Below are 18,649 nucleotides of genomic sequence, written 5' to 3' on the forward strand. Positions count from 1 at the left end.
AGTAATGGGGTCAGCAGTATCTGATAAATATGACACTTAATCCCTGCCAAGCTATCAATGTAAATATTTCCCATGTTTCAATACGTTATTTAGTCTGTTGCCTCACGTGAGAGTTGGATCACAAGCTTGTAGTTCGATTAGACAACGTGAACCAATAATTGACTACCCGTAGAAATAACCCGCCAACCTTTGGGTCTTGGGTCAGGCTACATGTTTAACCCGCCCAGTTCTGCGGTCCGCAGCGAGGGGTACTTGTTTTTTTGCCCTTTTGTCCGAAAGTAGTTCAGATGGTGATCCAGCAGCCAATAGGAGTCGGGGAGAAAGCTGTACCACCCTAATAGTACAGTAGTTAAATAGCACTCAGAAATATAAGTTTTTCCACTCAGTTGTGGTGTAAAGGTCTGCCTTCAAGATGGACGAGGATAGAGGGAAAGCAACCGATCAAATGAAGCTATGGAAAGAGGGCCGAAGATCTCAGGTTTGTCCTTTTCTATGCTTAGTTTGTGTTGTGCAAATCTGTTTAGAAATGGGTGAGAGATCATGCAAGGGTCGCATTCTGCCTCCCGGACTACTTAGCTATAATGCTAATGTTAGGTAGCTAATTAGCAACACATTACTGAACCATGGTACTGTTCAATTCCACAACCAAATAATGCACATTTGTATTTGAATTGTGTCCGTTTTTGATCGTGCAGGAATTGTTAGCTGGCTGCTGCCTACAGCTAACGTTAGCCTATTACTGCTTATTAGCTAGCTAGCTTGCACACGCAGTTGGTCGTTACCAGCTGCTATACCCACAATCACAAAGTCATAAACCCCGCCCATTTCTACTATTTTCTTCTTAACTAGTGGAAACCCTTGCAGCTCGAGCTTTCTTAACATTTGTAGAATAGAATTCCAAAAATAATTACAAGGTTAACTAGGGTTTACTACCATACTCTTGTGACAATGTAATGTATTTAATTAACAGAACTGCAGAGTAGCTATTTGTTTTGATTAACTAACTAACGTCAGATAGCTACCCAATTAAATGCCAAGAAGAAGTTGTTTGCTTGTGTTTATTTTGCTGGTTTAACGTGAAAACATTACAAGATGAGAATAGAATAATCCGTGACTCTTTGCAATAACTGGATGATATGGACCTTGATTTGTTGGGATAGGAAATGTAGCGAGGTCATTGTCTTGCTATAGTTTAGCCTGGACTTTAGCCATGTCAACTCATGGTTATCTAATCATTGGTGCGCAGGAAGGGTAGGCTTAATGGGTCAACATTAAGCAAGATTGCAAGTAAACAAGGCGAAACGATAAATGTCAACTATTTAAGTGGCTTTTAGACTATTATGTAATGCACATATTGAATTGGAGCAATTGCATAATGAAGCTGATTTATGATCATTCAAAGTACAAAAGGCTAGACATGTATAATGTCAGAATTGTACCTATGTCACACATACCTAATGGAACCATTGAGTCTTGTGCCCAGGCTATTAAGTGTCAGGTGCACAAAGTATGACTAATGACTGTGTAAATAAAGTGTGTAGTGAAATGTCTTATGTATGATGTCTGTCATTGCTTCCCCTTCAGAGGCCAGAGAATCTGACCACTGGTGCTGGTCACCCAATAGGGGACAAGCTGAATATAATAACAGCGGGTCCCCGGGGGCCCCTCCTAGTGCAGGACACCCCGTTCATAGACGAGATGGCCCACTTCGACCGCGAGCGCATCCCAGAGAGGGTGGTGCACGCCAAGGGAGGCGGTGGGTGTCCAGCACTACCAATGAATTTAACAGACAGACACTGTACCCTGTAGCTCAGTTGGTAAAGCATGGCGCTTGCAACGCCAGGGTTGTGGGTTAGTTTCCCACGGGGGGCCAGTATGAAAATGTATGCACTCACTAACTGTAAGTCGCTCTGGAAAAGAGCGTCTGCTAAATGACTAAAATTTAAAAGATAATAATAAACAGTGAGCTCCAAAAGTATTGGGACAGTGACATATTGTTTTGTACTCCCACACTTTGGATTTGAAATGATGCAATGACTATGAGGTTAAAGTGCAGACTGTCAGCTTTAATTTGAGGGTATTTCTGTCCATACCGGGTGAACCGTTTAGAAATGACAGCACTTTTTGTAAATGGTTCCCCCATTTTAGGGGACCAAAAGTATTGGGACAAATTCACTTATACGTATTGTATATGTATATTTGACTACTTTAATATATGTATTAAAGTAGTCAAAAGTTTAGTATTTGGTCACATATTCTTAGCACGCAGTGATTACATCAACCTAGTGACTACAAAGGTGTTGGGATGCATTTTCTATTTGTTTTTGTTGTGTTTCATATAATCTTGTGCCCAATAGAAATAAATGGTAAATAATGTATTGTGCCATTTTGGAGACACTTTTATTGTAAATAAGAATAGAATATGTTTCTAAACACGTCTACATAATCCTGACTGAATTGTGAATAATGATGGGTGAGAAAGTTACAGAGAATATCATACCCCCAAGACATGCTAACCTCTCACCATTACAGTAACAGGGGAGGTTAGCATTTTGGGGGGGATGATATTTATGCCTCTGTAACTTTCTCACTCATCATTATTCACGATTATCGGTAATCATGGTAGCATCCACATTAATATAGAAGTGTTTAGAAACATATTATATTCTTATTTAAAATAAAAGTGACTCCAAAATGACACAATACATTATTTACCATTAATTTCTATTGGGCACAAAATAATCTGAAACAAACAGCAAATGCATCCAACAAGTTTGTGGAGTCACAAGCTTGATGTAATCATTGCGTGCTAGGAATATGGGACTAAATACTTAACTTTTGACTATTTTAATACATGTATAAGTGAATTTGTCCCAATACTTTTGGTCCCCTAAAATGGGGGGGACTATGTACAAAAAGTGCTGTCATTGCTAAATGGTTCACCCGATATGGATGAAAATACTCTCAAATTAAAGCTGACAGTCTGCACTTCAATCATTACATTGTATCATTTCAAATCCAACGTGCTGGAGTACAGAGCTAAAACAACACAATTATCAGTCCCAATACTTTTGGAGCTCACTGTATTTGTCAGAAACTGTTTGAAGACAGGCTGAAATGACAGAGCTGGACAGTCAGTTAGACGCCACTAGATTTGTTCTTAAGAGTGGACCCTCACAAAGTAATGGTATAGGGGAAACACTTCCCCAGACAGGCCTATCACATTTGAAGTAAACATACTAGAAAGTGTTGGCCTACTTCTGTAAACTACCAACTGTAAACTGCTCTCTAGTCTACTCGGGGCAGAATATTATAGGACCATGCTTGATCATGTGACGGTGTGTGTTGTTGGCCCACTCTACAGAAGTGTAAAGTGCACTATGTGTATGACTTTATAATTAGGTGTTTACTTACTATCTAGCCAACTAGCTAGATGTATACACAGTAACTGACAATGTTCTGCCTCTTCATCCACAGGTGCTTTTGGGTACTTTGAGGTGACACATGACATCTCTCGCTACTGCAAGGCCAAGGTGTTTGAGCATGTGGGCAAGACCACACCTATCGCCATTCGCTTCTCCACCGTGGGTAAGACATTAGCCTACATTATTTATTTATTTTGCCTATTTTCTCAGAACATACTTGGTAAAATATTATTTTGAGGCTGCTCACTATGGCTTTTCTATAAAACTGCTACAAACACATTTTACACAGTTGCTTTTGTTTCCCTAAGGACATGCATAAAGAAACACTATCAGAATTGCTAGCTTCCAATTCTACTACTGCTACTGTAGAGGAAATGACTAAGAGCATGCTTGTCTGCAAAAGCAATGTTTGCCGATACCAGAAGAATCCTGGACAGAGTCAGGTAGCCTAGCAGTTAAGAGCATTGGGCCAGTAACCAAAAGGTTGCTGGTTCGAATACCGAGCCGACTAGGTGAAAACATCTCCCGACGTGCTCTTGAGCAAGGCACTAATTACTCCTGTAAATATAAAATGTAATATATACACTAGATGACTGATGGGGGCACTGTCTCTGAAGCCAATGCATCTCCGTCTTGGCGTTTCCCCACCATTGTAAAAATATATATATTTGGAAGCTATAGAAATGCATTTATTAATGTCTAAATTTGTTTTTGTGACGTTTAGTCTATATAACATTCAAATATATATTATATTAATAAATAAAATGGACCTTTGATGTTATGGGGCTATTTTGCTTCCACTGGTCCTGGGGCTCTTGTTAAGGTCAACGATATCATGAACTTTACCCAGTACAAGGATGTTTTTGCCAAAAACCTGGTTGCCTCTGCCAGGAGGCTGAAACTTGGCTGAAAGTGGATCTTCCAGCAAGACAATAACCTCAAGCACACATCAAAATCTACAAAGAAAAGGTTAATTGGCCACAAAATCAACATTTTGCAATGGCCATCTAAGTCCGGAATAGAAACCCATTGAAAACCTGTGGTTTGAATTGAAGAGGGCAGTCTATAAACGCAGACGAAGGATATCAAGGATCTGTAAGGATTCGGTATGGAGGAATGGTCTAAGATCCTTCCCAATGTGTTCTCCAACTTGTAAAACATTTTAGAAAAAGGCTCAGTGCCGTTATCCTCGCAATTGTATTTGTATAAAATAATACAATTGCCCAATTTTTTGGGATCATACAATATAGCTCAGTATTTTAATTAATGTATACAGCCATTTTCGCTCATCTTTATCAAGGGTGTCTCTAATTTCGGACCCCACTGTACATCATCAATACATCATTGAATAAATACCAGAAAATACACAATGTCATATTTTTTTCTTTTTTCTAATGTCTTGTGTTTAAACTGTGAGTTTCATATCATCCTATTTTGTCTCGAACTCATGTAGCTGGGGAATCGGGCTCAGCAGACACAGTGCGAGACCCACGTGGCTTTGCAGTCAAGTTCTACACTGACGAGGGCAACTGGGACCTTACTGGCAACAACACCCCCATATTCTTTATCAGGGATGCCATGCTGGTGAGTTCAGACACGTTTGAGTCAAGATTGCGCCTGGGTGTGCCTTGTCAAGATTCAGTCTTTGTCACATGACATGGAATACAAGGAGTGGAATGTTAGCTAAACAGACTGGCAACCAGGTTAATACATTAGTTCATCTCCCCGTATGATATTAAATGCCATTACACATCTCTCTGATTTCACTTTGTTTTGCAGTTCCCATCCTTCGTCCACTCTCAGAAGCGCAACCCCCAGACTCACCTGAAGGACCCAGACATGGTGTGGGACTTCTGGAGCCTGCGGCCTGAGTGTATGCATCAGGTGCTGTATCTGCTCCTCTCTACCCGCCACCAAACCTTTACACGTGCACGCACAAAAGTTAGAATCAGAAAATGCGGCAGGTAGCTTAGTGGGTAAGAGCGTTGTGCCAGTAACCGAAAGGTCGCTGGTTCTAATCCCCGAGCCGACTAGGTGAAAAATCTGTCTGTGCCCTTAAGCAAGGCACTTAACCCTAATTGCTCATGTAAGTCGCTCTGGATAAGAGCGTCTGCTAAATGACTAAACATTTAAAAATGTATTTTCTGATTTCACCCCACACTAAGCCAAATTCTCGTAAGAACATGTCATTAACAACTTCAAAGCTATGCCACTATATCTAGAAATGGTGGTTGCTGCATTAGTTTAAATAGATGATTGTATCATTCTTCTACATACATATGTTTTTATATCTTATAAAAGTTCAATTGCTTATGACTGAATATGTGCCTTTGTTCATCATTTTGTCTTAATCTCTGTGAAGGTGTCGTTCCTGTTCAGTGACCGTGGTCTGCCTGACGGCTTCCGCCACATGAACGGCTACGGATCCCACACCTTCAAGCTGGTCAATGCCGAGGGTCAGCCAGTCTACTGCAAGTTCCACCACAAGGTCAGAGCACAAACTAAAAATGATGTTATGAACAGGATAGTACAGGACTAGTGAAATGTGCTACACTTACATGGATATAGGAGTCGACTATACTTAATTAACTGAAGGATGAAGAGAGTAATGGTGGGTAAAGAAGGATGGGTCCATAGTAACCCATAGCATCCTTCCTCTGCCCTCCTCTCAGACCAACCAGGGTATCAAGAACATGAAACCCGAGGACGCCGAGCGCCTGGCCTCCACCGACCCGGACTACGCCATCCGAGACCTTTACACCTCCATCGCCAACGGCAATTTCCCCTCCTGGTCATTCTACATCCAGGTCATGACTTTTGACCAGGCTGAGAAGTTCCAGTGGAACCCCTTTGACCTGACCAAGGTACCAATGAGAGACAATTTTAATGCTCATAATCTTCTATTCAATTATGTGGGGACGCTAACCCCTTATAACATTTTATCAATACTTTACATTGGTTTTTAAAGAATGTGACAGAAATACCAGAAATGTCTTAGTATTCTACTTTGTTAGCCATTTAAACAAGATGTCCCAAAAATATTCTGAGTATCTAGACATTTGCACTACTCTGACTTTTCTACCAGAGAGGGGACTTACTCCACATAACCACTGAAAGATCTGAAAGTGGTCTGAGATCTGTTATGGTATCATAGCATTTGTGAATGGTAGTATAATTGGCAACTGACTCAATAGCTCCAATTTAGTCAGGATAATTATTAGGTGAAAATAGTACAGTATAGGGGGTCATGCATGCTTACATTTTCTATAAAAAAAAATATTTGTCCTCAAAGAATGGCTAGAAATCTCTTGCACATCCGTGCACCTTGGTTGGCCTGAGAGGTAGCAACACTTCTCTTTTTCCTTAGGTGTGGTCTCACAAGGAGTACCCCCTCATTCCCGTGGGGAGGTTGGTGCTCAACAGAAACCCTGCCAACTACTTTGCTGAGATCGAGCAGCTGGCCTTTGACCCCAGCAACATGCCCCCTGGTATCGAGCCCAGCCCCGACAAGATGCTGCAGGGGCGTCTGTTCTCCTACCCAGACACACACCGCCACCGGCTGGGAACCAACTACCTGCAGCTGCCCGTCAACTGCCCCTTCAAAACCCGTGTGTCCAACTACCAGCGAGACGGGCCCATGTGCATGTTCGACAACCAGGCTGGCGCTCCCAACTACTTCCCCAACAGCTTCAGTGCTCCAGAGACCCAGCGGCAGAACGTGGAGACCAGGTTTAAGGTGTCCCAAGACGTGGGCCGCTACAACAGCGCTGACGACGATAATGTCACACAGGTAATGTATCTATGTAGAGCGCAGTGTGCACATACAGGTAACTGCCCAAATAAAGGAAACACTTGAGTAAATGACAGTTCTGGGGGCTCTGTTATGGGGTGGAGTGGATTTTTCTGGAATGGTTTAGGTCCACTCAACCCCTTAGAGGGCAAGGTAAACGGCAGTAAACACACAACCATACTGAGTGATCACCTTCAACCTATGGTGAATCATTTCTATCCTGATGGGAGTGGTTTCTTCCAGGATGGCAATGTCCCCATTCACAGGGCAAGAGTGGTCACTGAATGGTTTGATGAACATGAAAACAATGTAAACAATATGCCATGGCCGTCTGTCACCAGATCTCAACCCAATTTAACACTTATGGAAGATTCTGGAACGGCGCCTGAGACAGCATTTTCCATCAACAGAACACCAAATTATGGAATTTATTGTGGAAGAAAGGTGTCGCATCTCTCCAATAGAGAATCTATGCCAAGGCACATTGAAGCTTTACTGATGGATCGTGGGGGCCCAAGGCCCTATTAAGACACTTTTTATGTTGGGTGTTTCCTTTATTTTGGCAATTATTATATTGGTCAAGTTATTACTTAATATTATTAATTAATCTCTAAGGACAAATAATTAGGGGCCCAGTCTGTTATTGGACAAACATGGTATTTTAAGAAGACCTGACTTATCTTAACAATAACACTATAAGACAGAAATTAGAATAATAGTAATATTTTATTTATCTAAAGGTATATCTGATGAGCCTAATATCAGATTCATGAATTCATACTATTTTCAAGAGCTTGTTTTGTATTAGAGAAACCCATAACAACAGGTAAAATACAGAAGTTGAATAATAAAAAGAGTACAAATCTATCAATTGATCAATGGTTACAGCAGTAATGATAATAGTGGGATCAAATCGATACAGGAGAATTATGAATTAAGTAATTTGTTTATCAGCAAACTACTAGAGAATTATATTCTCAATTTGGATAGAACAATGTTTACACATTCAATACTATACTTAAAGGGTAGGTAGCATAAACATAACCACATGTAACATATGGATTTGCATTAGTATATGCATCAAATGTCCCAATGCAAAGTTACACCTCACTTTTCTATTTCTGAAATTATTACATTAAACTGATCAGAATGCCCAAGTCATGCCGGGGGGAAAAAGTGTGCCGTGTAACATAATATGGAGGACTTGCAAGCCAGGCTATTCCCTATAATGTAAACTCCAAATTAAACCAAATAATTTGCCCATTAGCCCTACTAGCCTGCTAATGTTACAGGACTGCATGAGTCAGCCGGTTGCTATCAACAACTAGCTTACAGTTACATTTAGGGCTGTCCCCGACCAAAAAAAATAGTAGTCTGTTCTTTCGACCAATCGATTGGTCAAAATTTTAAAACCTGTATTTTTCCATATAGACACAACCTATGTGTTTGAATAAAGTCAACTATATGCATTGAGCTTGTCTGATGCTTTAAACTCACAGTTTGATGAAATAAGACACAAATTACTCGAGGGACCCAGAGATCAAGGTAAACAGAAGAAGAAAAAAAGCGATATCTCAGACTGCCCATCTTAATCTTTTCCTTTTTATTGGCCAGTCTGAGATATGGCTTTTTCTTTGCAACTCTGCCTAGAAGGTCAGCATCCCGGAGTCGCCTCTTCACTGTTGACGTTGCGACTGGTGTTTTGCGGGTACTATTTAATGAAGCTGCCAGTTGAGGACCTGTGAGGCGTCTTTTTCTCAAACTAGACACTCTAATGTATTTGTCCTCTTGCTCAGTTGTGCACCGGGGCCTCCCACTCCTCTTTCTATTCTGGTTAGAGACAGTTTGCGCTGTTCTGTAAAGGGAGTAGTACACAGCGTTGTACGAGATCTTCAGTTTCTTGGCAATTTCTCGCATGGAATAGCCATAATTTCGCAGAACAAGAATAGACTGAAGAGTTTCAGAAGAAAGTTATTTGTTTCTGGCTATTTTGAGCCTGTAATCGAACCCACAATTGCTGATGCTCCAGATACTCAACTAGTCTAAATAAGGCCAGTTTTATTGCTTCCTTAATCAGCACAACAGTTTTCAGCTGTGCTAACATAATTGCAAAAGTGTTTTCTAATTGTCAGTGTTTGAAGTGGATGTGGTGTTGGAGTCAGGCGCAGGTCACAGAAGCTTAGTCCAACAGACTTTACTAGTCAGAAATATGACAATACAAAAAGAACGGGCCTCAAGCAACGGAGGCGAGTGATACGCAAACAGTGCGTAAAACACGAAATATAAGCGATGCGCAAACAGTGCGTCAATACACTTAAATACACCAGAGCAAAATCCAAAACCCCAATGGACAGGCGGACAACAACACACAACTACAAACAAAACCAAAGGAAACTTATAGGTGACATAATCAATAAGTGATAAGACACAGGTGCACCAAACAGACAAAACCAAACAAACATAGAGAACATCAAACGGTAGCAGCTAGTACTCCGGGGACGACGAAGGCCGAAGCCTGCCCGAACAAGGAGGAGGAGCAGTCGGCGGAATTTGTGACACTAATTATCAATTAGCCTTTTAAAGTGATAAACTTGGATTAGCAAACACAATGTGCCATTGGAACACAGGCGTACAGAGGCCCATTATCAGTAACCGTCAGTCCTATGTAGATATTCCATTAAATATCAGCCGTTTCCAGCTACAATAGCCATTTACAACATTAAAAATGTCTGCGCTGTATTTCTGATCAATTTGATGTTATTTTAATGGACAAAAAAATGATTTTCTTTCGAAAACAAGGACATTTCTAAGTGACCCCAAACTTTTGAACGGTAGTGTATGTACAGTACCAGTCAAAGGTTTGGACACACCTACTCATTCCAGGGTTTTTATTTATTTGTACTATTATCTACATTGTAGAATAATAGTGAAGACATCAAAACTATGATATAACACATGGAATTAGGTAGTAACCAAAAAATTGTTAAACAAATCAAAATATAGTTTATATTTGAGATTCTTCAAAGTAGCCACCCTTTGCCTTGATGACAGCTTTGCTACTTTGAAGTTGGATCAGGTTAAGGTTTTTCTTCTTCTGGTTATCTAGATCTCTGGCACCCTCTTGAGGCATCAAAACGTACGCTTAAAGTATCAGACAAGCTCAATGCATATAGTTCATTTTATTAAAACACAGCACTCGATTGGTCGAAAGAACAGACGACATTCGGTCAACCAATATTTTTTGGGGTCGGGGACAGCCCTAGATCAGCCAGATGCAAGCCCGTGATCCGCAATAGTTTGCTCGGCTTCAAGGGAGAAGGACAATTTATAAGAGGAACATACAACATACTTTTCACTAACCCCAACCTTTTACGAGGCTCATGTTTGATGTGCTGTCAGGAAATGTGTTTTAGATTACATCTTGATCCATTGTTGAATGCATAGGCCTTCTTTCTTAGAAAAAGGCTTGCCACTTAAAAGTTAGTCGATCTGGACTTTATTACCCCGTCATATACTGGAGCAAAGAGCATTCCAGCTCTGGCTCTTCCAGGATGTGTAGATTGGGGCCATATCCTGGCCCTGCTGGTCAAGCCTGGCACTTGAAAAGGGGCTCCTCCTGGCCACTGGGTTCAATCAGGGTTCCTGGTCGCAAGAGGTTGATAAGGCCCCTGTCCAGGAAAGAGGGTTGCGCTGCTGTGACGTGAGGGTGAATTCCTACACATAGAGATCTGTGTGCACTGCCAGGCACGATGATACGCTCTATATAGAACTCTAAATCTCCTTTTTAAGCAATGCTACTTTTTTTCTGTGTTCAAATGTTTGTAAAGGCTTTGTGAGTAATTATAAATAAAAAATCCCTGCTATCTATCATGCTTATCATGCTTACAAATGTTTATAAATGATTACAAATAATGAAATATTATTTATTTATAGTTTATTAATAGTTTATTAATGCTTATTCATGTCTTGGTTTGTGTGTGTGTGACCAGTTGCTTGACCTTGTGTGTGTGTGTGTGTGTGTATTGCAGGTGCGTACCTTCTTCACTGAGGTGCTGAACGAGGAGGAGCGCCAGAGGCTCTGTCAGAACATGGCTGGTGCCCTGAAGGGAGCCCAAGTCTTCATCCAGAAACGCTGGGTGAGTTCTTCTCCTCCTCCTCATCATAACCGTCATCATTATGATAGTGTAAGTCACCATTTTCATCATCATTGGGATCAGCAATCATGTTATATTTACATATCTTCATGTTTCTTATCACAATCATCATCATTACTATTCAAATTAAACTCTCCTCCACCACACTGTCATCGGAAAGTATTCACACCCCTTTACTTTTTTCAAATTTTGTTGTTACAAAGTGGGATTAAAATTGATTTGTCCTTTTTTGTCAACGATCTACACAAAATACTCTGTCAAAGTGGAAGAAAAATTCAAACATTTGTATAAAACAAATATACACTGCTCAAAAAAATAAAGGGAACACTTAAACAACACAATGTAACTCCAAGTCAATCACACTTCTGTGAAATCAAACTGTCCACTTAGGAAGCAACACTGATTGACAATAAATTGCACATGCTGTTGTGCAAATGGAATAGACAACAGGTGGAAATTATAGGCAATTAGCAAGACACCCCCAATAAAGAAGTGGTTCTGCAGGTGGTGACCACAGACCACTTCTCAGTTCCTATGCTTCCTGGCTGATGTTTTGGTCACTTTTGAATGCTGGCGGGGCTTTCACTCTAGTGGTAGCATGAGACGGAGTCTACAACCCACACAAGTGGCTCAGGTAGTGCAGCTCATCCAGGATGGCACATCAATGCGAGCTGTGGCAAGAAGGTTTACTGTGTCTGTCAGCGTAGTGTCCAGAGCATGGAGCCGCTACCAGGAGACAGGCCAGTACATCAGGAGGCCGTAGGAGGGCAACAACCCAGCAGCAGGACCGCTGCCTTTGTGCAAGGAGGAGCAGGAGGAGCACTGCCAGAGCCCTGCAAAATGACCTCCAGCAGGCCACAAATGTGCATGTGTCTGCTCAAACGGTCAGAAACAGACTCCATGAGGGTGGTATGAGGGCCCCACAGCTGGGGGTTGTGCTTACAGCCCAACACCGTGCAGGACGTTTGGCATTTGCCAGAGAACACCAAGATTGGCAAATTCGCCACTGGCGCCCTGTGCTCTTCACAGATGAAAGCAGGTTCACACTGAGCACATGTGACAGACGTGACAGAGTCTGGAGACGCCGTGGAGAACGTTCTGCTGCCTGCAACATCCTCCAGCATGACTGGTTTGGCGGTGGGTCAGTCATGGTGTGGGGTGGCATTCCTTTGGGGGGCCGCACAGCCCTTCATGTGCTCGCCAGAGGTAGCCTGACTGCCATTAGGTACTGAGATGAGATCCTCAGACCCCTTGTGAGACCATATGCTGGTGCGGTTGGCCCTGGGTTCCTCCTAATGCAAGACAATGCTAGACCTCATGTGGCTGGAGTGTGTCAGCAGTTCCTGCAAGAGGAAGGCATTGATGCTATGGACTGGCCCGCCCGTTCCCCAGACCTGAATCCAATTGAGCACATTTGGGACATCATGTCTCGCTCCATCCACCAACGCCACGTTGCACCACAGACTGTCCAGGAGTTGGCGGATGCTTTAGTCCAGGTCTGGGAGGAGATCCCTCAGGAGACCATCCGCCACCTCATCAGGAGCATGCCCAGGCATTGTAGGGAGGTCATACAGGCACGTGGAGGCCACACACACTACTGAGCCTCATTTTGACTTGTTTTAAGGACTTTACATCAAAGTTGGATCAGCCTGTAGTGTGGTTTTCCACTTTAATTTTGAGGGTGACTCCAAATCCAGACCTCCGTGGGTTGATACATTTGATTTCCATTGATAATTTTTGTGTGATTTTGTTGTCAGCACATTCAACTATGTAAAGAAAAAAGTATTTAATACGATTATTTCATTCATTCAGATCTAGGATGTGTTGTTTAAGTGTTCCCTTTATTTTTTTGAGCAGTGTATATGAAAAATAAAACCCAATATATCTTGATTACATATGTATTGAACCCCCTGCGTCAATACATGTTATAATCACCTTTGGCAGCGATTACAGCTATGAGTCTTTCTGTGTAAATCTCTAATAAGAGTTGTGCAACATTTGGCCATGTATTCTTTGCAAAGTTTTTCAAGATCTGTCAAATTGGTTGTTGGTCATGCATGGCTAGACAACCATTTTCAGGTCTTGCCATAGATTTTCAAGCAGATTTAAGTCAAAACTGTAACTCGGCCACTCAGGAACATTCACTGTCTTCTTGGTACTGTAAGCAACTCCTGTGTAGATTTGGCCTTGTTTTAGGTTATTGTCCTGCTGAAAGCTGAATTCATCGCCCAGTGTCTGGTGGAAAGCAGACTGAACCAGGTTTTCCTCTAGGAGTTTGCCTGTGCTTAGTTTCATTCCGTTTCTTTTTAATCCTGAAACTCCCCAGTCCTTAACGATTACAAGCATACCCATAACATGTTGCAGCCACCACTATGCTTGAAAATATGGAGAGTGGTACTCAGTAATGTGTTTTATTGGATTTGCCTCAAACATAACACTTTTTATTCAGGACAAAAGGTTTAATTGCTTTTTTTTGCAGTATTACTTTAGTGCCTTGTTGCAAACAGGATGCATGTGTTGGAATATTTAATTTCTTACAGGCTTCCGTTTCCCTCTGTCAATAAGATTAGTATTGTGGAGTAACTATAATAATAATATGCCATTTAGCAGACGCTTTTATCCAAAGCGACTTACAGTCATGCGTGCATACATTTTTTTTGTGTATGGGTGGTCCCGGGGATCGAACCTACTACCTTGGCGTTACAAGCGCTGTGCTCTACCAGCTGAGCTACAGAGGACCACAACTACAATGTTGTTGATCCATACTTGGTTTTCTGCTATCACAGCCATTAAACTCTGTAACTGTTTTAAAGTCGACATTGGCCTCATGGTGAAATCCCTGAGCGGTTTCCTTCTTCTCTGTCAACTGAGTTAGGAAGGACGCCTGTATCTTTGTAGTGACTGGGTGGATTGATACACCATCCAAAGTTTAATTAATAACTTCACCATGCTCAAAGGAATATTCAATGTCTGCTTTTTTTTTACCCATCTACCAATAGGTGCCCTTCTTTGCGAGGTATTGAAAAACCTCCCTGGTCTTTGGTTGAAATTCACTGCTCGACTGAGGGACCATACAGATAGTTTTATGTGTGGGGTACAGAGATGAGGTAGTCATTAAAAACTCATGTTAAACAATATTATTGCACAGAGTGAGTCCATGCAACTTATTAAACACATTTCTACTCCTGAACTTTAGGCTGATTATAACAAACAGGTTGAATACTTATTGACTCAAAATATTTCAGCTTTTCATTTGTAATTAATTTGTAAATATTTAGAAAACATAATTCAATTTTGACATTATGGGGTATTGTGTGTAGGCCAGTGAAAAAATAAATCTCAATTTAAATTCCGGCTGTATAACACAACAAAATGTGGAAAAAGTCAAGGGGTGTGAATACTTTCTGAAGGCACTGTATATTTCCCAGGCATCAAATTCCCCACTAAAACGAAGGTTATCTTTGCAATGCAATGTTGTATAATGTATCTATTTTACTGGCATCGCTATCAACACTGTTCTGACCCTCTCTCTCTGCTCTTACGCCCTGTTTTTCCAGGTGCAGAACCTGATGGCTGTGCATGCAGACTATGGAAACGGGGTCCAGGCCCTACTCAACAACGCTGAACCCACGAAGGTAAGTCCATTCATTATGGTCAATGGACACTAAAGCTTATGTCAATTTAAAAGGGTCTTTGCCTATTTCAATCAAAGTATAGTCCAAATAGGAAAAGCACTCGCATATCTGAGACGGCTCGTTGCAGATGCGTGGGAATAATTGGATGGAAATATTTGGGAAAAAAGAAAGATCCAAGTATAGTCAAATCATTTAATGAGCAGTTTTAGGTATATTGCAGATCCTTCATGAAAATCAATAGTTGCACACATGAACTAAAGTCTTTTTTTTTCTTGTTCTTTTTAATGCAGGTAGAACTTTTTGTTGACCTTTTGTCTTATTGCTTTCCATTTAGTATGTATTTGTGTTGTAACTGTTTCTCTCAGGACCTCTCGTAAACAAGATTGTGTTTTTTTCTGGTTTATATCCACAAATCTATTTTCTCATTCTCTCCCTTTGTCTCCTTCCCTCCTCCTCTCTACTAGGACACTGTGAGAGTGTACACCCGTGGAGGTGCCTCTGCCATCGCTGCCTCCTCCAAGATGTGATGCCTTAACTTCCACCTGGGGGCAGTTCCACCTGTTGCGCTTACCATCCACTATAGAAGATCGTACTACCAACCGTCCGTAAATGCTATAGATAATTAAATGGCAAACTATCATGATTTATTTCGTAATTCCTCAGGCTACTTACTGCACAGATGACTAGAGAGTCAGTTCTTACATGTAGTTTCCTGCCCATTTTGCCTAAGTTCACACATAAATGAATATAGTCAGACTGCAGCCCTATGGGAGAAGATCAAATACACATATGCTATCTGAAAAGCCATGCATTTATTCAGTTGTTTATAGTATAATTTTCATTCCATTGTCAGTATAGTGTTTCATCTCTTTCCCAATTACTTATTGTGTATGTGTCCATGCCTCATGTATGCCCTGATAGTTAGCTTAATAAACAGGTATGTGTTAACTAGCCTATATCCTAGTTCAAATAAGATTCAGAATTATTTTACAGTATGTAGCAGTTTAAACTTCTGAGTTCTCTTCAAGCTTCTGAGTTCTCTTCAAACATTTTTCAGTGCTTAGGCCTACACCATATTTCTTGGTTATATTAGATGGTTTCAGGCCATCGATCAGTGTGATTAAGTCATCGTCCTCGCAGCCAAACCAGCACAGCAGTGCCTTTTGGGTTAGACACAAATCCCTAACACCATGGCAGGATCAGGGCTTTGCCTAGACTCGCTATAAAACAAAATGGTCATGTACTAAATGTTTAGTGTATATTAGTGTTGATTTGGTAGATACTCTGTACCAGAATGAATCACTGAAGAGTTGTAGTTTGGTTGAGTTAGGGCTGGGGAATTAAGAACCACCACTGTTTCCTGTACAGGAAACGTAGTCCATCTCTTCTCACAAGCCTCCAGACTCGATTGCTATGTTGCAGCTTATCACTGTTAGTGTTTCAGTGTTAGGTAGCCTTCCCGCTCATATCGCCCGTCTGAAGAGAAGTAATTTGTTATATTAACATGAAATTGTGAACAGCTTTGAACCACAAAATGAGATGCTACTAAATCAAAAGGTTAGTGGTCCTCTGTAGCTCAATTGGTAGAGCATGGCGCTTGTAACGCCAGGGTAGTGGGTTCGATCCCCGGGACCACCCATACGTAAAAATGTATGCACACATGACTGTAAGTCGCTTTGGATAAAAGCGTCTGCTAAATGGCATATTTATTTTTTTAAAGGTAATGTGTGGTTTTGGTGTGTGTCTGGTTTAAAGAAGGCCTATCTTACCTCCAGGTTATGCAGGCTTTTGTTATAGCCCAGGACTATACCTGATTCTACATATCATGCCCTTGATTAGTTGATAGAGGAGTGTTACTAGGCTGGAATAAAAGCCTGCACACCCTGTTGGTCTCCAGGACCAGGATTGAATACATTGAGAATTTTTATAGGTTTGTCATCTGTGCTGCTGTTCAAGCCGTGAATGGTGGTTTGTCCTTTGGAGGTCCCAGCATTTCAACAATATATTCAGGTCCATTAGAAGATTTACAAATGCAAACAGACACAGGAGAGTAGTTTAAGACTTTAAAGTAAGCATACCAGACACTCAACAGACAGCGCTAAGGGTAAACACTTTGACAATGACTGATTTCAACTGTACAAAACATTTAAGCCAGGTTCAAACTTTGTTCCCATCAATTCATTTTCAACTATAGGCCTACAATGTCTGAATAGTGAGTAGGTAGCTAGCTATTTCTTCACACAGTGTAACCAGTTGATAATATTTTATAGGTCATGTGGGGGAATGAGTTAGCTTTATTATGTTGTATATTTCCACACTTTGCTTTATAATGTACTTGTTTAAACTATCAATTAAACATAACATCTCAATTGAAGCCATGGTATCAGACTTTTATTTGATTTACATATATATATATATATATATATATATATATATATATACATACAGTGGGGAGAACAAGTATTTGGTACACTGCCGATTTTGCAGGTTTTCCTACTTACAAAGCATGTAGAGGTCTGTAATTTTTATCATAGGTACACTTCAACTGTGAGATGGAATCTAAAATAAAAATCCAGAAAATCACATTTGTATGATTTTTAAGTAATTAATTTGCATTTTATTGCATGACATCAGTATTTGATACATCAGAAAAGCAGAACTTAATATTTGGTACAGAAACCTTTGTTTGCAATTACAGAGATCATACGTTTCCTGTAGGTCTTGACCAGGCTTGCACACACTGCAGCAGGGATTTTGGCCCACTCCTCCATACAGACCTTCTCCAGATCCTTCAGGTTTCGGGGCTGTCGCTGGGCAATACAGACTTTCAGCTCCCTCCAAAGATTTTCTATTGGGTTCAGGTCTGGAGACTGGCTAGGCCACTCCAGGACCTTGAGATGCTTCTTACGGAGCCACTCCTTAGTTGCCCTGGCTTTGTGTTTTGGGTCGTTGTCATGCTGGAAGACCCGGCCACGACCCATCTTCAATGCTCTTACTGAGGGAAGGAGGTTGTTGGCCAAGATCTCGCGATACATGGCCCCATCCATCCTCCCCTCAATACGGTGCAGTCGTCCTGTCCGAGGTGAGATCTTGCATGGAGCCCCAGACCGAGGGTGATTGACCGTCATCTTGAACTTCTTCCATTTTCTAATAATTGCGCCAACAGTTGTTGCCTTCTCACCAAGCTGCTTGCCTATTGTCCTGTAGCCCATCCCAGCCTTGTGCATGTCTACAATTTTATCCCTGATGTCCTTACACAGCTCTCTGGTCTTGGCCATTGTGGAGAGGTTGGAGTCTGTTTGATTGAGTGTGTGGACAGGTGTCCTTTTATACAGGTAACGAGTTCAAACAGGTGCAGTTAATACAGGTAATGAGTGGAGAACAGGAGGGCTTCTTAAAGAAAAACTAACAGGTCTGTGAGAGCCGGAATTCTTACTGGTTGGTAGGTGATCAAATACTTATGTCATGCAATAAAATGCAAATGAATTACTTAAAAATCATACAATGTGATTTTCTGGATTTTTGTTTAGATTCCATCTTTCACAGTTGAAGTGTACATATGATAAAAATTACAGACCTCTACATGCTTTGTAAGTAGGAAAACCTGCAAAATCGGCAGTGTATCAAATACTTGTTCTCCCCACT

At 41.2% G+C, this 18,649-nt stretch overlaps 1 protein-coding gene across 2 annotated transcripts; it reads left to right on the forward strand.

The window, feature by feature from the left end:
- Window positions 1-309: 309 nt before the first annotated feature.
- On the forward strand, window positions 310-17,378 carry LOC311130827 (catalase-like). 2 transcript variants are annotated; one of them, XM_084163628.1, is made up of 11 exons: window positions 310-478; window positions 1,585-1,756; window positions 3,478-3,588; window positions 4,879-5,009; window positions 5,205-5,309; window positions 5,788-5,913; window positions 6,098-6,289; window positions 6,793-7,215; window positions 11,244-11,351; window positions 14,927-15,004; window positions 15,469-17,378. In XM_084163628.1, exons 1-11 carry the CDS (start codon window positions 413-415, stop codon window positions 15,529-15,531), a joined length of 1,575 nt encoding a protein of 524 aa, XP_084019754.1. In that variant the 5' UTR covers window positions 310-412; the 3' UTR covers window positions 15,532-17,378. The 2 variants fall into 2 exon arrangements, with proteins under 2 accessions (XP_084019754.1, XP_084019755.1); XM_084163629.1 differs by lacking the exon at window positions 1,585-1,756 and having other exon boundaries at window positions 363-478.
- The last annotated feature ends 1,271 nt before the right edge of the window (window positions 17,379-18,649 follow it).

Source organism: Coregonus lavaretus, assembly GCF_964263955.1.
Source record: "Coregonus lavaretus genome assembly, chromosome: 6".
NCBI lineage: Eukaryota > Metazoa > Chordata > Actinopteri > Salmoniformes > Salmonidae > Coregonus > Coregonus lavaretus.

Bases quoted from the DNA above. Each gene is read 5' to 3' on its own strand.
- LOC311130827 (XM_084163628.1), top strand. From the start codon at position 413: ATGGACGAGGATAGAGGGAAAGCAACCGATCAAATGAAGCTATGGAAA. The intron at 6,290-6,792 runs GTACCAATGAGA...CTTTTTCCTTAG, and splicing joins ACCCCTTTGACCTGACCAAG to GTGTGGTCTCACAAGGAGTA. The intron at 15,005-15,468 runs GTAAGTCCATTC...CCTCTCTACTAG, and splicing joins ACAACGCTGAACCCACGAAG to GACACTGTGAGAGTGTACAC.